General features: G+C 45.2%; 1 protein-coding gene across 2 annotated transcripts in view; it reads left to right on the forward strand.

The window, feature by feature from the left end:
- Positions 1–13,292, forward strand: part of Cpa4 (carboxypeptidase A4) — a 23,149-nt gene extending 9,857 nt beyond the window's left edge. For both annotated transcript variants that reach the window (XM_021191027.1, XM_021191026.1), the window contains 7 exons: positions 1,701–1,802; positions 3,020–3,124; positions 3,754–3,864; positions 5,379–5,469; positions 7,039–7,238; positions 7,983–8,067; positions 13,105–13,292. In XM_021191027.1, coding sequence (XP_021046686.1) covers positions 1,701–1,802; positions 3,020–3,124; positions 3,754–3,864; positions 5,379–5,469; positions 7,039–7,238; positions 7,983–8,067; positions 13,105–13,292 — 882 coding nt within the window. The remainder of the gene's footprint in view (positions 1–1,700; positions 1,803–3,019; positions 3,125–3,753; positions 3,865–5,378; positions 5,470–7,038; positions 7,239–7,982; positions 8,068–13,104) is intronic.
- Positions 13,293–17,883: the final 4,591 nt, after the last annotated feature.

A 17,883-nucleotide genomic window follows, 5' to 3' on the forward strand; every position in this document is an offset into this window, starting at 1 on the left:
TCCCTCCCTCCCTCCCTTCCTTCCCTTCCTTCTTTCTTTTAGCAGGTCTCACTATGGTTGTTCTAGAACTTACTTGTTATGTAGATCAGGTTAGCCTTGCTTCTGCCTCCTGAGTGCTGGGGTTAAAGACAGATTCTTCCCCCACCCCAACTTGTTTTAACTTTTTGTAGGTTACTCTCTTTTTCTCATGACCCAAGGTATCGACTCTGCTTTTCTTCAGTCTTTATAGTCCATGGGTTGGGGGAGTTTCCACGAGGTCCCTTCCCCTTTATTTTGAGACAAAGTCTTATGTAGTATCTTAGCATGGCCCCCGACTCCCCATGTAGTTGAGGATGACCTGGAACTCGTGGTCCTTCTACCTCTACCTTCTGAGTGCTGGGGTTACAGGTGTGTACTACCACCCCTGGTTTATGGGGTCCTGGGGATTGAATCCAGCAGCTCATGAATGCTCAGTAGCGTTCTATTAATTGAGTTAGACACTCAACCTTCCAAGGCCTTTGTGTGTTAATGGAACATTCTGTTCCTCTGCCACTCTCCACTTAATTTACTGATTAGTTTTTGAGACAGGGGCTCTCGTTGAACCCGGGCTCAGTGATTAACTAGTCACTGAGCCTCAGGGACCTTTCTATCTCTGCTCCCCCATCACTAGAGTCACAGGTGCAGACCGCCACACCCAGATTCCTATGTGGTTGCTGGGATCCAGACTCAAGTTTTCTTGGATGGCAAACATTTAATTTACTGAGCTATATTCCTAGCACTCTCTTTGCATTTATTAATATTCTTTTATATAGTATATACTTATATATTTATATTTCAATATTTATATATTTCTTTTCTTTTTCTTTTTTTCTTTTTGGTTTTTCAAGACTGGGTTTCTCTGTATAATCCTGACTTTACTGGAACCCACTCAGGAGGCCAGGTTGACCTTAAAACTCAGAGATCCAACTGTCTCTCCCTCTCAAGGGCTGGGATTAAAGGCACTACCACATATGGCTTTGTTTCTTATTTTATATTATACACAGTCTATTTGTATTGATTATATGGAGACATTACACACAGTGAATGGTTTTTGTTTTGTTCTGTTTGTTGGTGGAGAACAATTTGGCAAACCCTGCTGTCCAGAACCTTGGTAAGCAGGCCTACTCTGATGATCCAGTCCAAGATAATGCAAAGAATCACATGTTGATGTTGGGCAGTGGTGGCACATGCCTTTAAGCCCAGGACTCAGGAGGCAGAGGCAGGCGGATCTCTGTGAGTCTAAGGACAGCCTGGTCTACAGAGTGAGTTCTAGGACAGGCAAGGCTACACAGAGAAAACCAAAACAAGCCAAAGAATCATACTTTGGAGTAATATCTGTTTCAGTCTCTCTGCTTTATTCAAGGGGACTATAATTTCACACACAACTGAAATGTGTTCACCCAGTTCTGTGCTGACAGTGTGGCTAACTCCAAGGTCAGTGCCTCAGAAGAAACTTAACACTGACAAGATAAAGTTCACAGATACCCAACTCATAATGGGCCAGAATTTTAAAGTAGCACTGGGTTGGGTACAGTAGCACAAGCCTACTATCCTAGCTCTTGGGAAAGTAGGAGGATTCCAAGTTCAAGACCAGTATGCGCTACTTAGGAACACCCTATCTCAAAAAAGTAAAAAAAAAAAAAAAAAATTAAGCGTCTTTGGTTTGCTTTCCCACCCTTCAGATTTACCACGAGATGGACAGTATTGCCACAGACTTTCCTGACCTGGTGAGCAGAGTGAAGATTGGAGAGACATTCGAAAAGCGGCCCATGTATGTTCTAAAGGTGAGGCCCAAGGCCCTTCCAAGTATCCTGATGAAACACAAATTTCTGGATTTGAGTTTCTAGGACTCAGCCCTTGGTCTGCTAATATAGGCAGTTTTTTTAGAGTCCTTGGTTATAAGGAAGAGATCGTAGCTCCGAGTCATCTTTGCATTATCAGGTATTTTGATCTGACTGAATCCCCTCCTTTTTATCTACTGTAGGACTGTTAGAAAGAGCGTATCCCAGTCTATGTTTTGATTGGAAGGATGAAAAGAGAGGCCATTAGTATTCCTTAAGACTCTCAGAGGCCCATAGTCTGCCTTCATTCCCACCTAGCTGCGTAGGCAGGGTACAAACTCTGTTCTGCTTTTTTGGGCCTCTTCTTGGAAATGAGAATGGGATGCTTGCATTAAGGTAGATATCATTTTTAAGCCCATTCTGGGGTTGTTGGCCGCATGGAGCCCAATTTCCAGCTATTTCTAACATATTCAAGCCTCTCCTGGCAAAGGAGGCAGAGAGCTATGACAATGACATAAATTACTTAAGAAGTCCAACTGAACACACAGAAAGGAATTTGGGCCTAAAAACCGTGGAACAACTGGTGGTGCTAAGAATTCGCCAGACCCTTAGCTTTGTAGAAGCCAGGTTTACAGCAAAGAACAGGCAGAAGGGGTGCCATACAGCTGAGCTGGTTCCTGTAAAATAATTACATTTAGATTATTTGCCCATCTGATAGAGACCCTGGCTTCATTAGCCCCACGCTCTGACCCATGGAGCCCCAACGCTACAGCGAAGGCAGGAAGCAGAATTCATTACTGCCATTTACAAAGAGCTATAGTGAAGTCCTCTCCTTCGTAATTTAAAACCGAATCCATTTATTACACGAGCAGAACAGTCTGGTTCATGGACCCTTGTGTCTCTCTGTTGGGAAACCGTTTGAGAACTTTCAAGAGACACACTATTATTTCTAATCACACTAGCATTCTGATCCACACTGCCAATTGTTTCTCCTTCCTAGTTACTCCCAAAGCTGGAGAGGTTTGGGCTGCCCAGAGCTTCAGCCAGCCAATTAAGCTCCCCGGTCACGGATAAGCGCGATAAATAGACGGTGCCCTTAGGAACATTTGGTCTCTGAATTATCTTAAATGAATTAAATGAATAGGAGCGGGTTGGGGAGAGGAGAGGTGAGGAGAGACGTGGCCTGGCAGGTCATTTTCTGGCCCCTTTTTCCTCTGCAGTTCAGCATGGGAGGAGGCAAGAAGCGGCCAGCCATTTGGCTGAATGCAGGCATCCATGCCCGTGAGTGGATCTCACAGGCCACAGCCATCTGGACAGCGAGGAAGGTCATGTCGCCTGGAATTCGTCAAGGATTCTGGTGGGCCTGGGGTGGGGGACTGCAGCATCCCATGTAGCTGGGTCCAGGGGATGAGGTACAAGGTGCTTGGCACAGATCTGGTAGGCTGGGACCCTTGCAGATGGGAGAAGTTAAGAGTCTAAGGTCATCCCATGGAGGTTAGGTGTTAGGGAGCAGGCTAATGTGCTTCAAACGTGGGCCCCGGGAGTCTGATTTACCGTGGGCCCTGCAAAAGGTATGGGAGCCTCAGCACCAAACTCAGATGTGTTTTGCCTTCATCCCTTTCCAAGCCCCACAGGGCCTCTGGGTTCTCAGATTGCCTCCAAGATCCTTCAAGAAACAGTTTTAAGACAAGTGCTGGGCGGGAAGGCTGTGGAAGGCATGAACAAAGCCGCCAACTCTCAGTCAACTACTTGTAATTGATATTGTCATGCAGTCCTGTTCCCTGGCTTTGAGGGACTCGAAAGGCTTTTCAGAGAGCCCAGGGCTTCAGGGAGTTTCAATGAGTGGATGCCATCTTAGCGGAGAGGGGTCCTAGGTAACTCAGGGAAATACCTGGTTAGACCTACAGACCTAGCCCTCCATGATGTAGCTGACGAGCACGTTGTCTCTGCTTAGATTGTGACTGATTATAAAAAGGACCCAGCTGTCACCTCCATCTTGAAGAAAGTGGATATTTTCTTGTTGCCGGTGGCCAATCCTGACGGATACGCATACACACAAAACCAAGTGAGTGGTTCCGAATGGCCAGGGCCTGGACTGAATTCCCCAGGTGGATTCCATATTTCGTTGGTGCCCCTGGAGACCGTTTCTACCAACTTGCATGTTAGAAGCTCCCTTGGGATTTTTTTCCTTTTCTAGCTGTCCTCTGAGCTGAGAGTCGCCAGGGAATGTATTATTATTTTTAGAGAGCATAGTCTAAGGGGCTCTCTATTGTGGGTCTTGAACAATTTTCAGCATTTTACCTATCTTCTATTCATCTTTCTCTCTCCGACACAATTTATTTTCTTGACATATTATAAAGCAAATCCCAGACATCATGTTATTTCATCTACAACAACCTTAGTATGCATCTCTAGCTGATGATGATAATAATGAAAAAAAAAAAAACCCAAATCCAGTACACTACTGTCACCTTTGAAAACTAATGGAAGTTCTTTAATATCCTCTAACACTCCCCATTATTTTAAAACTGTCTCCTAGGAGTCAATTTGTCGAAGCCAGAATCTAATAAGGTCTGTGCACTGCACCTGTGGCTGGGTCTCAGCAGTCTTTATTCATTCAGAAGCACCCCAAACACATCCTTTTAAAATGTCATTCATTTGCTGGAGAAACTAAGTAATTTCCTGTGTAAGGGCTCACATTCTGCGTCTGGCTGCTAGCTTCTTTGTTGTACGATTTAGTTTGTTCCCTTATTCCCTAGTTGAGAGTGTGATTGAATTCAGATGACTGTCTTAGAGGACAATCCACACCGTGCGTGTCTGTGGCATGAGTGATTTCCAGTGGACATTGCTTTGACTACTGCTTGAGCCAATAATCAGTCAAGGCATTCAGATGGGACCAGCTTGGTTCTTGTATAGAAAGTTCTCGCTCATTAAGGTACTCTGGGAGTCACCTTTTCTTTCATTTCCTTTTCTTCTTTCTTTCTTTCTTTCTTTCTTTCTTTCTTTCTTTCTTTCTTTTTTTGGGGGGGGGCGGTCAGCATCTTACTATGTATTTTTGTCTGGCTTGGAAGTATGAAGAGCAGGTTGGCTTCAAACTCACAGAGATCTGCCTGCCTCTGCCTCTCAAGTATTGTGATTAAAGGTGTGAGTCACCATGCCTGACTCAAAAATCCCTTTTCAGGGCTGGAGAGATGGCTCAGTGGTTAAGAGCACTGACTGCTCTTCTAGAGGTCCTGAGTTCAATTCCCAGCCACCACATGGTGGCTCACAGCCATCTATCTATAATGGGATCTGATGCCCTCTTCTGGTGTGTCTGAAGATAGCTTCAGTGTACTCACATATATAAAATAAATCTCTTAAAAAAAAAATCCCCTTTTAAAGCCAGAAGGATACAGCCTCTCCTATGACGGGTAAAGGCAGACTGCCTAGTCCAGTAAAGACTGGAGTCTCGATGTACTGTTCCCTAGCAACCCCAAGTGAGGGCNGTATGCAGCTCATCCCATTCATTGTGGTCTTTGCACCTAGAGAAACCCTTCACTGTATCTTTACATAATCTTGGGTGGTTGGTGGCTTTTTCAGAACCGATTATGGAGAAAGACGCGGTCCCGGAACCCGGGAAGCCGCTGTGTTGGAGCCGATCCAAACAGAAACTGGAATGCTAGTTTTGCAGGTAGGTGGTGGTGGGGGGATGGTTTGAAATCCCACCAGCATTGGATGAACCTGTCCACAGGCTAGCAGTGTGGGCTAGGCAGCCCTGGTTCCACACTGGTTTTGTTTTTCCATTTGCTGAAAGGCTCGAGGACATGCCTCAGGCTCTCTGTGGCTCTGTGTTCTGTTCTGTTTTTAAGTCTTATTGTTGTAACTTTGAAAAGGATTGAGCCAGTAATCCTTGTCCTCCTGAGAAAACAGCGGGCCAGATAGCCTTTGCATTGTGATTATGATTATGTTAATTAGAAATATTTCTTTATTTAACTTACTTATTGTGGCGAGTCCTTATACATTCTAGGCAAGTACTCCACTATTGAAGTAGCCTCTCGGCCCCCTCCACCAATGGTTATTTTTATTTTTTCTAAATGACTCTCATCTTCGATGCATTAATCCAAGGCCTATCCCATACCTGGCCATTCCAGCTTTGCCTGCTGGATCTGTAGCTGGGTAGAAGGTTTCCTGATGTCAAATCAAAAGAGAGCAGTTAGTACTGTCACTCTAATAGGCAAGACCCCGGAGCCACCCTTCTGTTAGTGTGATTCAGCCACTCGAGGTCATGGAAAGTAAGTGTGAATTAGGTGTCCTGGGTTCTGAGGTCCAGCTGCTTAAAAACCATCCCCACAAAAGTTCTCCAGGAATCCTCCTCTTTTTTTTTTTTTTTAAAAGATTTATTTATTTATTATTATATGTAAGTACACTGTAGCTGTCTTCAGACACTCCAGAAGTGGGTATCAGATCTTGTTAAGGATGGTTGTGAGCCACCATGTGGTTGCTGGGATTTGAACTCCGGACCTTCGGAAGAGCAGTCGGGTGCTCTTACCCACTGAGCCATCTCACCAGCCCAGGAATCCTCTTCTTGCCCATTGAATGGATTTTTGTTCTTGAAACAGAAGAGATAATCTTACTATTGCATGGCTGATAAAAATTACCAAATAAACTCACCTTCCACTTTTAAATCTAGTAGTTCTCTCCTACTAACACACACACACACACACACACACACACACACACACACACACACACACACACCAAGGCATGCTTTATTATGAACCATGCAGAAAGCCATCCATCTATATACCTGTTAAATAATCAAGAGATTTTTAAAAACCACAACAATAGATTATTTTGGCAGCAGTTGGCCATTAAGACCCGAACCAAGAGGATAAGTTGACACCACAATAAATGGAGTCATTTTCATTATTTATTGGTATTCATATTAATTATCAAGAACACTTATTAATTACAACTTGTTCTTGAGTGTGACATTAATTATTTATGACAACTGCTATTAGCACAATATGAGGTCAACTCTATCCACTTAAAAAAAAAAAAGCCCCAGTACTTTTCCTCCTCATTTGTGGCAAACCCCAAAGTCCCTCTCTGTCCCCTCAGAATCTGTACCTGTGATGAGAAGGTTCTCGGGGCGGGGGGTGCATCTGGCAAATACCCGTTCACTTATGGTGAGGGTTGCTTACTTCTGTCTTCTTGGCCTGTGGTTGCTTGTTACTTACTGCTCAGTTGCCCTCCACAGGAGAGGGGGCCAGTGATAACCCTTGCTCTGAAGTGTACCATGGCTCCCACCCCAATTCTGAAGTGGAGGTGAAATCGGTGGTGGATTTCATTCAAAAGCATGGGAACTTCAAATGCTTCATCGACCTGCATAGCTACTCACAGCTGCTGATGTATCCCTATGGGTACTCAGTCAAGAAAGCCCCAGATGCCGAGGAGCTGGTAAGTGATGGAGGCCTTCTTCCGGGCACCAGCCTGCTTTGACTTTGGCATGGCCAAGGTGGCTGATCTACAGCTATAGAGGGCAAGCATGGGAGCCTGAATACCAGGAAGGGTCCTGACCAATGCCTCTCTGTGCTTTGATTTGTGCCATTTGACCTACAAGGGGCAAAAATAAACTCTGTGAGTTCTAAGACTTGGTCCAGCCTGCATCCTTGATTTTCTACCTAAGATTAGAACAGGTCTTCAGGCTCATGACTTGCTAAAGACTGTGTTTGGCACCATGATGGGAAAGGCAGGGGGTGCCTTCTCTCTGGTTAATAGGTCATTGTCTGGGGGTTCTGTGTAAGAGCCCATGACTCAGCCCTGGAATAGGGCAGCCACCTATAGATAGTCTAGTAGGAATAGGGTTGGTATCTTCAGGATTAGCTGCAGACCCGTGTCTCCATGCTGCTCTGCTGGGACACCACCAGTCCAAAAGTCTATGGGCTGAAGAAGCTCCTCCCTGCCCCACCCCAACCAACTCATGGCTAGCTATGGACCAGAGTTGGCTCTCTAGTCACGGATTTTTCTCTTGAACATGGCCTTCTGTCGTGTTCCTGAACATGTTCCCTAGGATATCTCTCTCAGTAATCTATCTTAACGAGATTCCTGTGGGGTTGGCAAGCAGCTCTCAGGGTTTTCCGACAGAGCATAGAACCTCAGAGTGCTCCCTGCTCTCTCTTCACCTCCCTCCTCCCTTCCCAGGACGATGTGGCGAGGAGTGCAGCCAAAGCCCTGGCTTCTCTCTCGGGCACTAAGTACCAAGTGGGACCAACTTGCACCACTGTCTGTGAGTATCCCTGGGCATGAGCTGTTCGGAATGCACCCTGGGAGGGAACTTGAGCTGGGGTAGGAGAGATGGGAGCTTTATTTCCTGTGCTATTGTCTGATTGTGGTCAGTAACAGACCAAATTCATGTCAAGACTCTGTGACAAATGGCTGCCGAAGGCACTGTCTCCATCAGCACCATCAGTCCTCTCACAGCTGATTATGTCCCCTTGATGGGTTAGGACCTGTCAGCTGGGAGATGACACTCCTCATTTGTATTAAGGCTCTTGACATGGTTTATAGAAACGTTATCAGAGCCTCGCCTCCATGTGTGTGTATGTGTGTATGTTTCTGTGTGTGTGTGTGTGTGTGTGTGTGTGTGTGTGTGTGTGTGTGTATGTATGTACGTGTGCACTTGGAAGCCAGAGGTCAACGCTGTTTGTCTAATCTCTGTTGTTTTCCACATTATTTTTTTTTTTTTTTGAGACCGGGTCTCTTACTGATTGGCTAGACTGGCTGGCTGGCAAGAACCAGAGATCTGATGACCTCTGCTTCACCAGCACTACAGTTACAGACCTGTGCCGCCATGTCTGCAGGTTATGGCCCCATGCCACTGTCTGTGTGTGTGCGCGTGTGTGCGTACGTGCATGCGTGTGTGTGTGTGTATGTACATACACGTGTGTGCATACGTGTGTGCGTGTGTGTGCATACGTGCATGCGTGTGTGTATGTACATACACGTGTGTGCATACGTGTGTGCATACGTGCATGTGTGTGTATGTACATACACGTGTGTGCATACGTGTGCATGCGAGTGTGTGCGTGCGTGTGTGTGCGTGTATACATACATGTGTGTGCATACGTGTGCACGTGAGTGTGTGCGTGCGCGTATGCGTGTGTGTGTGTGTGTGTGTGTGTGTGCGCGCGCGCGCGCGTGCGCGCGCGCGTGCATGACTACTGGGGACTTCAGATCCAAGTTCTTATGCTTGAGTTGTTTCTGCAGGTACCTATCCATTTTTCAAAGGAAACTCCCAGCTTTGTGTTGGGAGATGGATGGCAGAGATAATGGGTGTTAGAAGTGGCCTAGTGGAAGGGCACCCTAGAACTAGGACTAGAATCTAGTTAAAACAAACAAACAAACAAAAAAAACCCAAAACTCTACCAAGTATCCAAATCCAAACCTGGCCTCGAAGCTTGTCACCCACAGCCTCATTTGAAGGGCATATTTGTTTTGGTCTCATCTGAACATTTTCCTGGATTTCTGTTGACATCTTGCTAGTTATCTTGTTTTGGGAATCTGCCTTCAAGCGATGGGAAATGTCATACCTCGCAACTCTGGTGAAATGGGAACCGCGAGTGTCAACATGGGAGGTAGAATTCTGTTCCTTTGTCCGGGAGTGTGTCTCTCTCCAGTGCCTTCTCTAGAGCAACCACTCACAGTACCTTTGCCTCAGATCTGGGCTGTGTAGCTCCAGAGCCACATAAAGCATTAGCAGGACCCTGGTGTTTGTCTTGCTAATTGCAGCAACAATCCATTAATTATTCATAGTTTATTGCTATTAGTGTTGTTAAATGGGGACCCTTCAGAGGATGGCATCAGCCTTTCTCCACCCCCTGCTTAATCAGTCAGAAGTGAACCACTGACTAAGAGAGACTTGCAAGGACTAACGGAGCCTTGCTAGGAATCCCTGAGGAGGTCTTCCCAAAGGCCTTTGTGGGTCACCAGGGTCCTCACTCTTGGGTGAAACATCAATTTAAATAATGGCCTCGTTCTCTTACATCAAACACATTCTTTTCCCCAGCACGAGCTGTGTCAAGTCAAGGGGTACTCACCAGATCCCTCTCTCAGGAGGGAGGCTCCCCCGAGAGTGTCTCAGAGCCATAAAACTTCCTATCTCTCAAGAACATTCTACAACCTTTTTAGGTCTTCTCAGCCGCCATTGCTTTCTGAAAGAGCAGTCATTTTTTTGTATATTAAAAGTTGTCTAACCCAGGAGCTGGCTCTCTGGCATTTTCTCTATCCATGGTTGACGTCTGTCCCTCTGAGCACTGGTCTTTTCTCGGAGTCACCATTTGAGATAAAAATAGTTCACTCTTTCTTACCTTCTTAAACAGAGCGTAGGAAAGAGAGTTCAGTGCGCACAGCCCCCCCCCCCAATTGAGTGGTTTTCTGAAGATGAATTATTGCACCCTGAGGACCTGATATGTCTAAGGTCCTTCTGCTAACTAGCCCCACCCCATTTTGTTGCTTTAAGTCTTGTGTCTATTTTTTTTTTAAGCGAATGCTTTTTAAAGTTAGTGTAGAAGATACTGAGCGTCATGGTAGGGTTCTCATGCATCTCTGCGATGCTCATGTGTTTGCCCCCTGCCACCCACCTCTTCTTACTGGGTTGCCTGCCCTTCAGAATCTTGTGGCTTATTCTTCCTGTCAGACCATCATGGCTGTGTGTTCTGCCTTCCAGCCAACTGCTTCTTGCAACTCATCCCTTTTCTCTTTACTGCTTCTGATTTACCAGGGGCTTCTGATCTAGTTAGTTCTGGGGCTCGTCTGACTAGGAGAAATCACGGGTTTTAAGGATGTTTGTGACAATGTTATTTATCACCACAGCAGTCTGGTAAGCATCTAAAATTCCCATTAAGAGAGGGCTAGACAAAAATACAACTGGTGCATTCATAGAGGGAAGTATCAAGCTTCCCTTAAATGAATAAGGTGGATCAATATGTGCTAACAGGGAATGATCTTCAATCTGTTTTTTAACTAATTGAAAAGTAGAATGTGTAGAATGGCCTTAATTTTGTGTGTGTGTGTGTGTGTGTGTGTGTGTGTGTAGTATGTGTGTATGTGTGTGTATAGTGTGTGTGTAGTGTGTATATAGTGTGTATGTGTGTATAGTGTGTGTGTAGTGTGTGTATGTGTGTGTGTGTGTGTGTGTGTGTTTTAAAAGATCTGGGAGATAGCTTGGTTAGGAAAGGCCTTGCTGTGCAAACATCAGCACCTAAGTTCCATTCCTCAAATCCATATAAATAAGCCAGGCATTGTGCTGTCCACATTTAAGCCAGCACTAAGGGGATGGAGGCAGCTTAGCCAAGCAAGTGAGTTCCAGGCCAGTGGATGACCCTGTCTCTAAATATGAGGTAGATAGCACTGAGAACCAGCATCTGAGACTGACCTTCCATCTCACACGCATATGTACATGCATGCATCCGTGCACACATATATACACATGTACCCCACGTGAATATGTCTATATGCAAACAAAAGTCGGTGCCCATTGAGCAAGGAATTAGGCAAAATGAAGTTTATGAATGAACTTGATCAACTTTGAATACTAAACAGTGTCCTTTCTGCCTGCTTCCAGTATCTTAAGTGTGTTATGAAGTACTTGAGTTTACCCTGTAAGGAACAACTGGGCACCCTAGGTATTGGGGTTGGTTTCTTTTTCTTTTTTTTCTTTTTTTCTCTTCTTTTTTTGCTGGAGCATTTTCTCAGGGTAGAAAGACGATGGGAGAGATCACACAAAGATTTCTGAGAGCAGGGCAGAGCCCATTCCGTTCCCTTGGGAACAGGCAGTCTCCGTGGAAGCTGTATCTCTAGAAAAGTCACACACACACACACACACACACACACACGTCCATGAGAAATGGGAAAGGAAGGGCCTGGGCTTACGTTTATCAGATGTGTTAATCCACCAGATGGACCTCAAGTAGACTGGATGGACCACTTAAAAGAATGTGGGCTTAAATTCCAGCTTCACCCTTTTCTGTCTGCATTTCCTCAGCAGCTTTATCCAGGCTGAGCCTGCACTTTCCCATCTGGGAACTAAGGGTGGTAACGGCCATCACTGGATTTTTTTCAAGATCATGATATCAATGGATGTAAACTGTTGGATATAACAACTAGCTCATGGCAGATGCTGAACAACAAAAAGAAGATTATCTGCCATCGTCATTATTTTATTAGTGACAGTTGGAGGCCAGTTCCTGCTCTGGCAGTTTGGGAAGAAGCAGAAAAATAGATGTCCTATCTCTCTCAAGTCCTCTGGCAAAGGGAAGCCCCAAGGAATGTGCTTCCTTCCCCTCTGTGTGTCAGTTATCTCGTGCTGTGTGGAAAAAAAGAAAACAAACAAAACTAAGCTAAAATCTCTCCAGCTTAACATGATAAACATTTCTTTTCTTACCCTGTTTCTGTTGGTCAGGAATTTAAGACCATCTTATGGGAATGAGTCTGGGGCAGGGTCTTGCAGGAGGTCACAGTTAAGCTGCATTCCGGGATTGTAATCAAGCGGACCTCAGGGCTGGGTGGTCTGCTGATGGGCCAGCTTGCTCCAGTGCCTGGTGAATTAATGTTGATTCCCGGCAGGAGGTAGCATTTCTTCACTGGGCTTCCTGGGTGCCCTTCCACCAGAGGCAGCTGGTTTTCCCCAGACCCAGTGACCCGAAGATAAGCAAGGCCTCATGACAACTTCTTTCTGCAGAATTTTTCTTTCTTTCTTTCTTTCTTTTTTTTTTTAACCATCTGTCAGTGTGTGTGTGTGTGTGTGTGTGTGTGTATGTTACTTGTATTTATGCATGTTTAATGTATACATGTATATAAACATAGATGCAGAGAAATTTACTGTCTTTTCCTAATACTTTCCACTTTATTGAAGCTGGCTCTCTTTGCCGATCCAGCTAGCCTTGCTAGGCAGCTTGCTCTAAGGATACCCTGACTTGGCCTCCTGAGTGTTGCAATCACCATGGCTAATCAACATTATGTGGATTCTAGGGATTGAACTCTACTACTCAAGCTTGAATGGCAAGCAGTTTGCCCACTGAACCATCTCCCCACCCTTGGGAAGGAGGATTTAGAATAGAGGCTTAGAATAGACCTTCACAGTATGAGATGACCTAAGACATATGGATGGAGTTGGAGCCAATGTGCCTATAGAACGGATGTCTCAGGACCTGATGACTTTGAAAGAACTAAGGAAGTCCATCCAGACAGAGCTCTCATCCTTTCCCACAGGAACCTAGAGATATTCTTGAATTAGGCTTCAATGGTGTTTTCTTCTGACTTACAGATCCAGCTAGTGGGAGCAGCGTTGACTGGGCGTACGACAATGGCATCAAGTATGCTTTCACATTCGAGCTGAGAGACACTGGGCATTACGGCTTCCTCTTGCCAGCCAACCAGATCATCCCCACTGCGGAGGAGACCTGGCTAGGGCTGAAGACCATCATGGAACATGTTCGGGACCACCTCTACTAGTCAAAGAACTCTCACGTTTTTACCTCTCTAAGCCACCACAGTTCAAGATCACTTCTTCACAGATAGGTTGGAGCCTTCCAGGTCGGCAGAGAGCTCAGCTGGCTCCTCTTCAGCTTCGCTTCACAGAGATCACACCTCCTGGTGGTGAGCACTCGAGGGACACTTCCTCCATGTAGTGGTTGGTCCTGCTGCTCTACTGAGCCTTTGGGAAACCTCTCTACTTACGCAGCTGGTTAGGCCGGCCACATTCGAGGTCATGATTCCCTGGTGGCCTATGGCTATCTCACCTTTAGAACTTTGATGGTTTTCTAGTCTCTACCTGTAGCCTCGGGTAGGGCGCCACGGAAGGCGCCGGGGAGACAGTGCCTGTCTTTAGAACTCTGTAATTTCTCCTTCAGACATGTTCTCTCTTTGTTTTTTGTTTTTGTTTTTGTTTTTTTGTTTTTTGTTTTTCCTTTTAGACAGGGTCTTACTATTTTGCCCATGCTAGCCTGAAGCTCCTGGGGTCAAACTGTACCCTTCCCCACCTCCACCTCACCCCATATCCCCAGTAGTGGTATGCAGCTCAGGAACACACTTTTCTTTGAGGAACAAATCCTATTAGACTACCATCATTCCTATCTGCTGATTCTTCCTACTCCACTTCATCACTATCATCATCATCATCGCTGTCATCATCATCATCATCATCATCATCACCGAGACAGGATCTCTTTATGTAACCTCGACTGTCCTGGAGCTTGCTATATAGACCAAGCTGGCCTTGAGCTTATAGAGATCTGCCTTCAGCATACATTAGAGGAATTAAAGATGTATTATCACCATACCTAGCTTATCTCAATTCTTTTCTGCTGGCTCGAGCACACAGTCAAGCTCTTGTCCATTACAAGGCTCAGTGTTCAGATGACGCCCTTTGTTTTTTAAACCGTCTTTTCTTTATATTTGGTGTTACTGGGATCCTCCAAGGGGTCAGTTAGTTATATTGTAGGTGAGGCTCTCAGGGGTCATGGGGAAAACGGGGCTAGATTGCAGGGACAGATTAACACCATCTGTCCCCTTGGCCTCACCACCACTCTGTCTTTTGAACTCACTTCAAAGATTTTGACCTCACCCCACAGGTCCTAAATCATCCCTAGAGCTTGGATAATCTCAGGGCCACAGTACACTCCAGCTCGGGCTCTGGTGTGCCCTGCGTTTCAGTCTCCTGAATTCTGTCCGTCTGTGTTTAATGTCACCTTCTATTTTGCATCCTGGACCCTGAATACCTACCTGGAACAAGACTTCATCATGAGCCAGACACTTCCTGTTCTCTCCTTAGCACATACTGTCTGCCCTGTTTGTGTTGTTTGTGTTGTGTGTGTTGTTTTCTTGTGTGTGTGTGTGTGTGTGTGTGAATGTGTTTCTGTTTTCAATCATGTCTATAAATCTTAACCTTCTGCCTAGGATTTGGGCAGCATCTGGTGTGTCCTCATAAGCCAATAAATATTCAATATGGGCCTCCTGATCAGCTTTTATTCTTTGCTTTTACCTGAATAGAACTGAGCCACAGTCTTGAATATGCAGCTCTTTATAATGTCAAAAGTAAATTTTAATCCCTGTCCCTCTCGCATGACATGAACGAAAGCCTATTTCATCAGGCCGGGGGGCCTCTGGGGCTACGTTACCTTGGTGATCTCACTCTGGCTGGTTCTACTTCCTTGGTTTTCCCCCCAGAAGCTTGATATTCAGGGCTTCTACAATGATTAGACCCGGGGATGCTGACTCACGACTTTGGAGCCCAGATGAGGCCGATGATAAAATCAGAATACGAATGTACTAATTTACATCATGGCATGTAACTGTTTAATGGATTGGATCCTCACGTCGGCTAAACAGTATATTCTCAGTACATTCTCTCCCTGTAGGCAAGATACATGGGCAGCCAAATTATAATCAGAAGGTTGCTTAGTGAGCAGGCGTCGGAGCAAGGAAAGTTAATTAGAGTCTATGATTAGAATTTCTAATGGCACCCAGCTCTAATAGAATGATATGTCTACTTCTATAACCAGAACACACCTGCCAGCTGGTCACTTGTGTTGGGTAGTAAGGGCTGCTACAAATGCGATAGATATCTTTGTAGTCGCCACAATGCTTGCCTCTGTGACTCACCTGTGACCTAGCTCCATTTCTGGCCACTGCCCCTTAGATTGAGATTTTCCTTCAGATTCTTCAGGGATTTCTTAAACAGGGCATGAAGAGCCAAAGGAGAATAATAATAACAATAATGGTACGTGTGACTAGAATAAAATCTAGGACATTAGTTCTTTAAGAAAAACAAGTTATAAGAAGAGATTCACAACATTCACAATCCATACAACAAAGAATGTATGCAGACCTGCAGGTCAGTAAGAACACAGACAACCCTGTGGGGAAACTGGGCAAGCTATCTGAGCATATCTAATCATATAAGCATATCATGCAAGAGGAGGGGCGTGTGTCTGACAAATGTATTTTTGTAGGGATGATGGGTGACGGAGGACATCCAGAGCAAGGAGGCCACTCTGCTCATTCGGTTAACAGAAATGGAAACGTTGGGACAGATGTGAGCAGTAGGTTCTCTTATACATCCTTAGTGGACAGATGAACTAGTAAAACCACTACTGTGGAAACCATTCCATCGCCATCTCCTGAAGCTTCTGACTTATGATCCAGCTACTTCCACCCCAGGAGCAAGCCTGAGAGAGCCAATGGGAGAGTTAGAAAGGACAGTCATAGAAGCATTGCTCATCACAGTGAAGGCCTGGGAATAACAGGAAAGAACGTTATCACCATTGACGCTGATAAATAAAACGTTCCATGGCCACGTGCTGAAGTCTTGTGTGTCAATCAAAATTTACTATGTTTTTTTTTTTAATTAAAACTGCATGCCCACACGGATACATACATGGACACATGGACATACACGCACAATGTATACATGTGTAAGGCAGACATATGTGTCTTGGTAAAATTATTTAAGGGAAAGAAGACGTCGCCGATCTATTCTGAGCCCTCCTTCTTTGTGAAATGCACCGGCCTCTTAGCTGCTGTGTGTGTTCACTGTCCACAGTTCAAATCCCACCTCCTTCCCTTCTTCTTAAAAAGCAAAACAAAATTACCACATTTATTTATTCTCTCTCCTCGCCCCTCCCTCGCCCCCCTCTCCCTGTCCCCCTCCCCCACCCCTCTTCCTCCCTCTCCCTCTCCTTCCTTCCTTCATGCAGGTCAGAGCACAACTTTCAGGAGTCAGTTGTCCCCTTCTACCATATGGGTTGTGGTTCTGAGGCTTGGTAGCAAGTGCCTTTACCCACAGAGCCATTTGACGGGCCCTAGTCTTACTCCCCTTCTAATCCTCAAGACTTGATGTTGACCAAATAAGGTCTGCCTCAGTGAGGAAGCAGTGCTTTGTGCCTTCATCTCTCCTCTCCAATGTGGTTCATGACTCTGGTTCAAGGGTACAGACAGTTGATTCTTTGCTTCAAGGTGGGGCCAATATTTGAGCATCAATATTCTGAGGGGTCAGGATGAGGCCTGTTGGCAACAGGTTCAGGCAAGTCATCTTTGCTAAGCCCTCTATCACAGATGCAGGTCTCTGGGGACCAGCCTCTGGAGATATCACTCACAGAAGACTGACTGCAGGCTCTGCTTCCAGGGGGATGGCTTAAGACAACCGGAAGCGAACGCAGGACTCCAAGTGATGATTATCACAGTCGGAGAGGCAGCAGGAAGGGTAGGGCCTCAGATAAGCTCCATCACTGATGAGAATGTCATTCACCAAGGCGTATGATAAATCTATTCCCATAGACCTGGATCCATTTTAAAAGATATGAATAAAGATAGGAATTTTAATTTAAAAGTGCTCACATGTATCATGAATTTATTGCACTTCTATTAGCACTGGGGACGGTTTCAGATGCTACATTGCAACAGCAAATGAGAACAAAAGTCTCTTCCTGCCTGAAAACTTGTAGACGAAGAGGCAGGAAGACCCCTGTTAACAGTGAAAGTAAGAAGTTCATTTGGATAAACAATAATAAATAAATAAGACAGGCTGCTTTAAGGGGAGTGATGGATGATAATGGACCTCTCTGGGCTGAAGGAACTAGAGGAGATCGCATTTGGGCATTTGTTTTAAATTATTCTTAACATTATTCTTTGTCTCCTTCCCTGAGCCACGTGAACAGGGGGCGTTAGATTTAATTTTCTACAGTTTATGGAGGGGAATGTCTCAAGGGCTGCACTTCTTGTCTTAGATGAATAATTAATATGTTCTGTTTTCTAAATGAAAACCCCACAGGGAAAAAAAAAAGGAAATCTGAACTGTTATAAACCTGCACAGAAACAGCTAAAATTTCTGAAAAGCATTTAAGTTGAAAAGGCCTCTGCACCTCAGAAAATCAAATGTCCATGGGGTTTCCCACCCATAAGGGTAGCCATAAGAGTAGAGAGGGACTAATTCATCAGCCATGGCTCTCTTGGTGTGTGCTCACGTACCAAGTGCACACATGTGAGTCAAGGCTAGCCGACAACCTCGGGTCCTCGGGTGTGTATTTGTGTGTGTGTGTGTGTGTGT

This window comes from Mus pahari, chromosome 2, assembly GCF_900095145.1.
Source record: "Mus pahari chromosome 2, PAHARI_EIJ_v1.1, whole genome shotgun sequence".
Classification (NCBI taxonomy): Eukaryota; Metazoa; Chordata; class Mammalia; order Rodentia; family Muridae; genus Mus; species Mus pahari.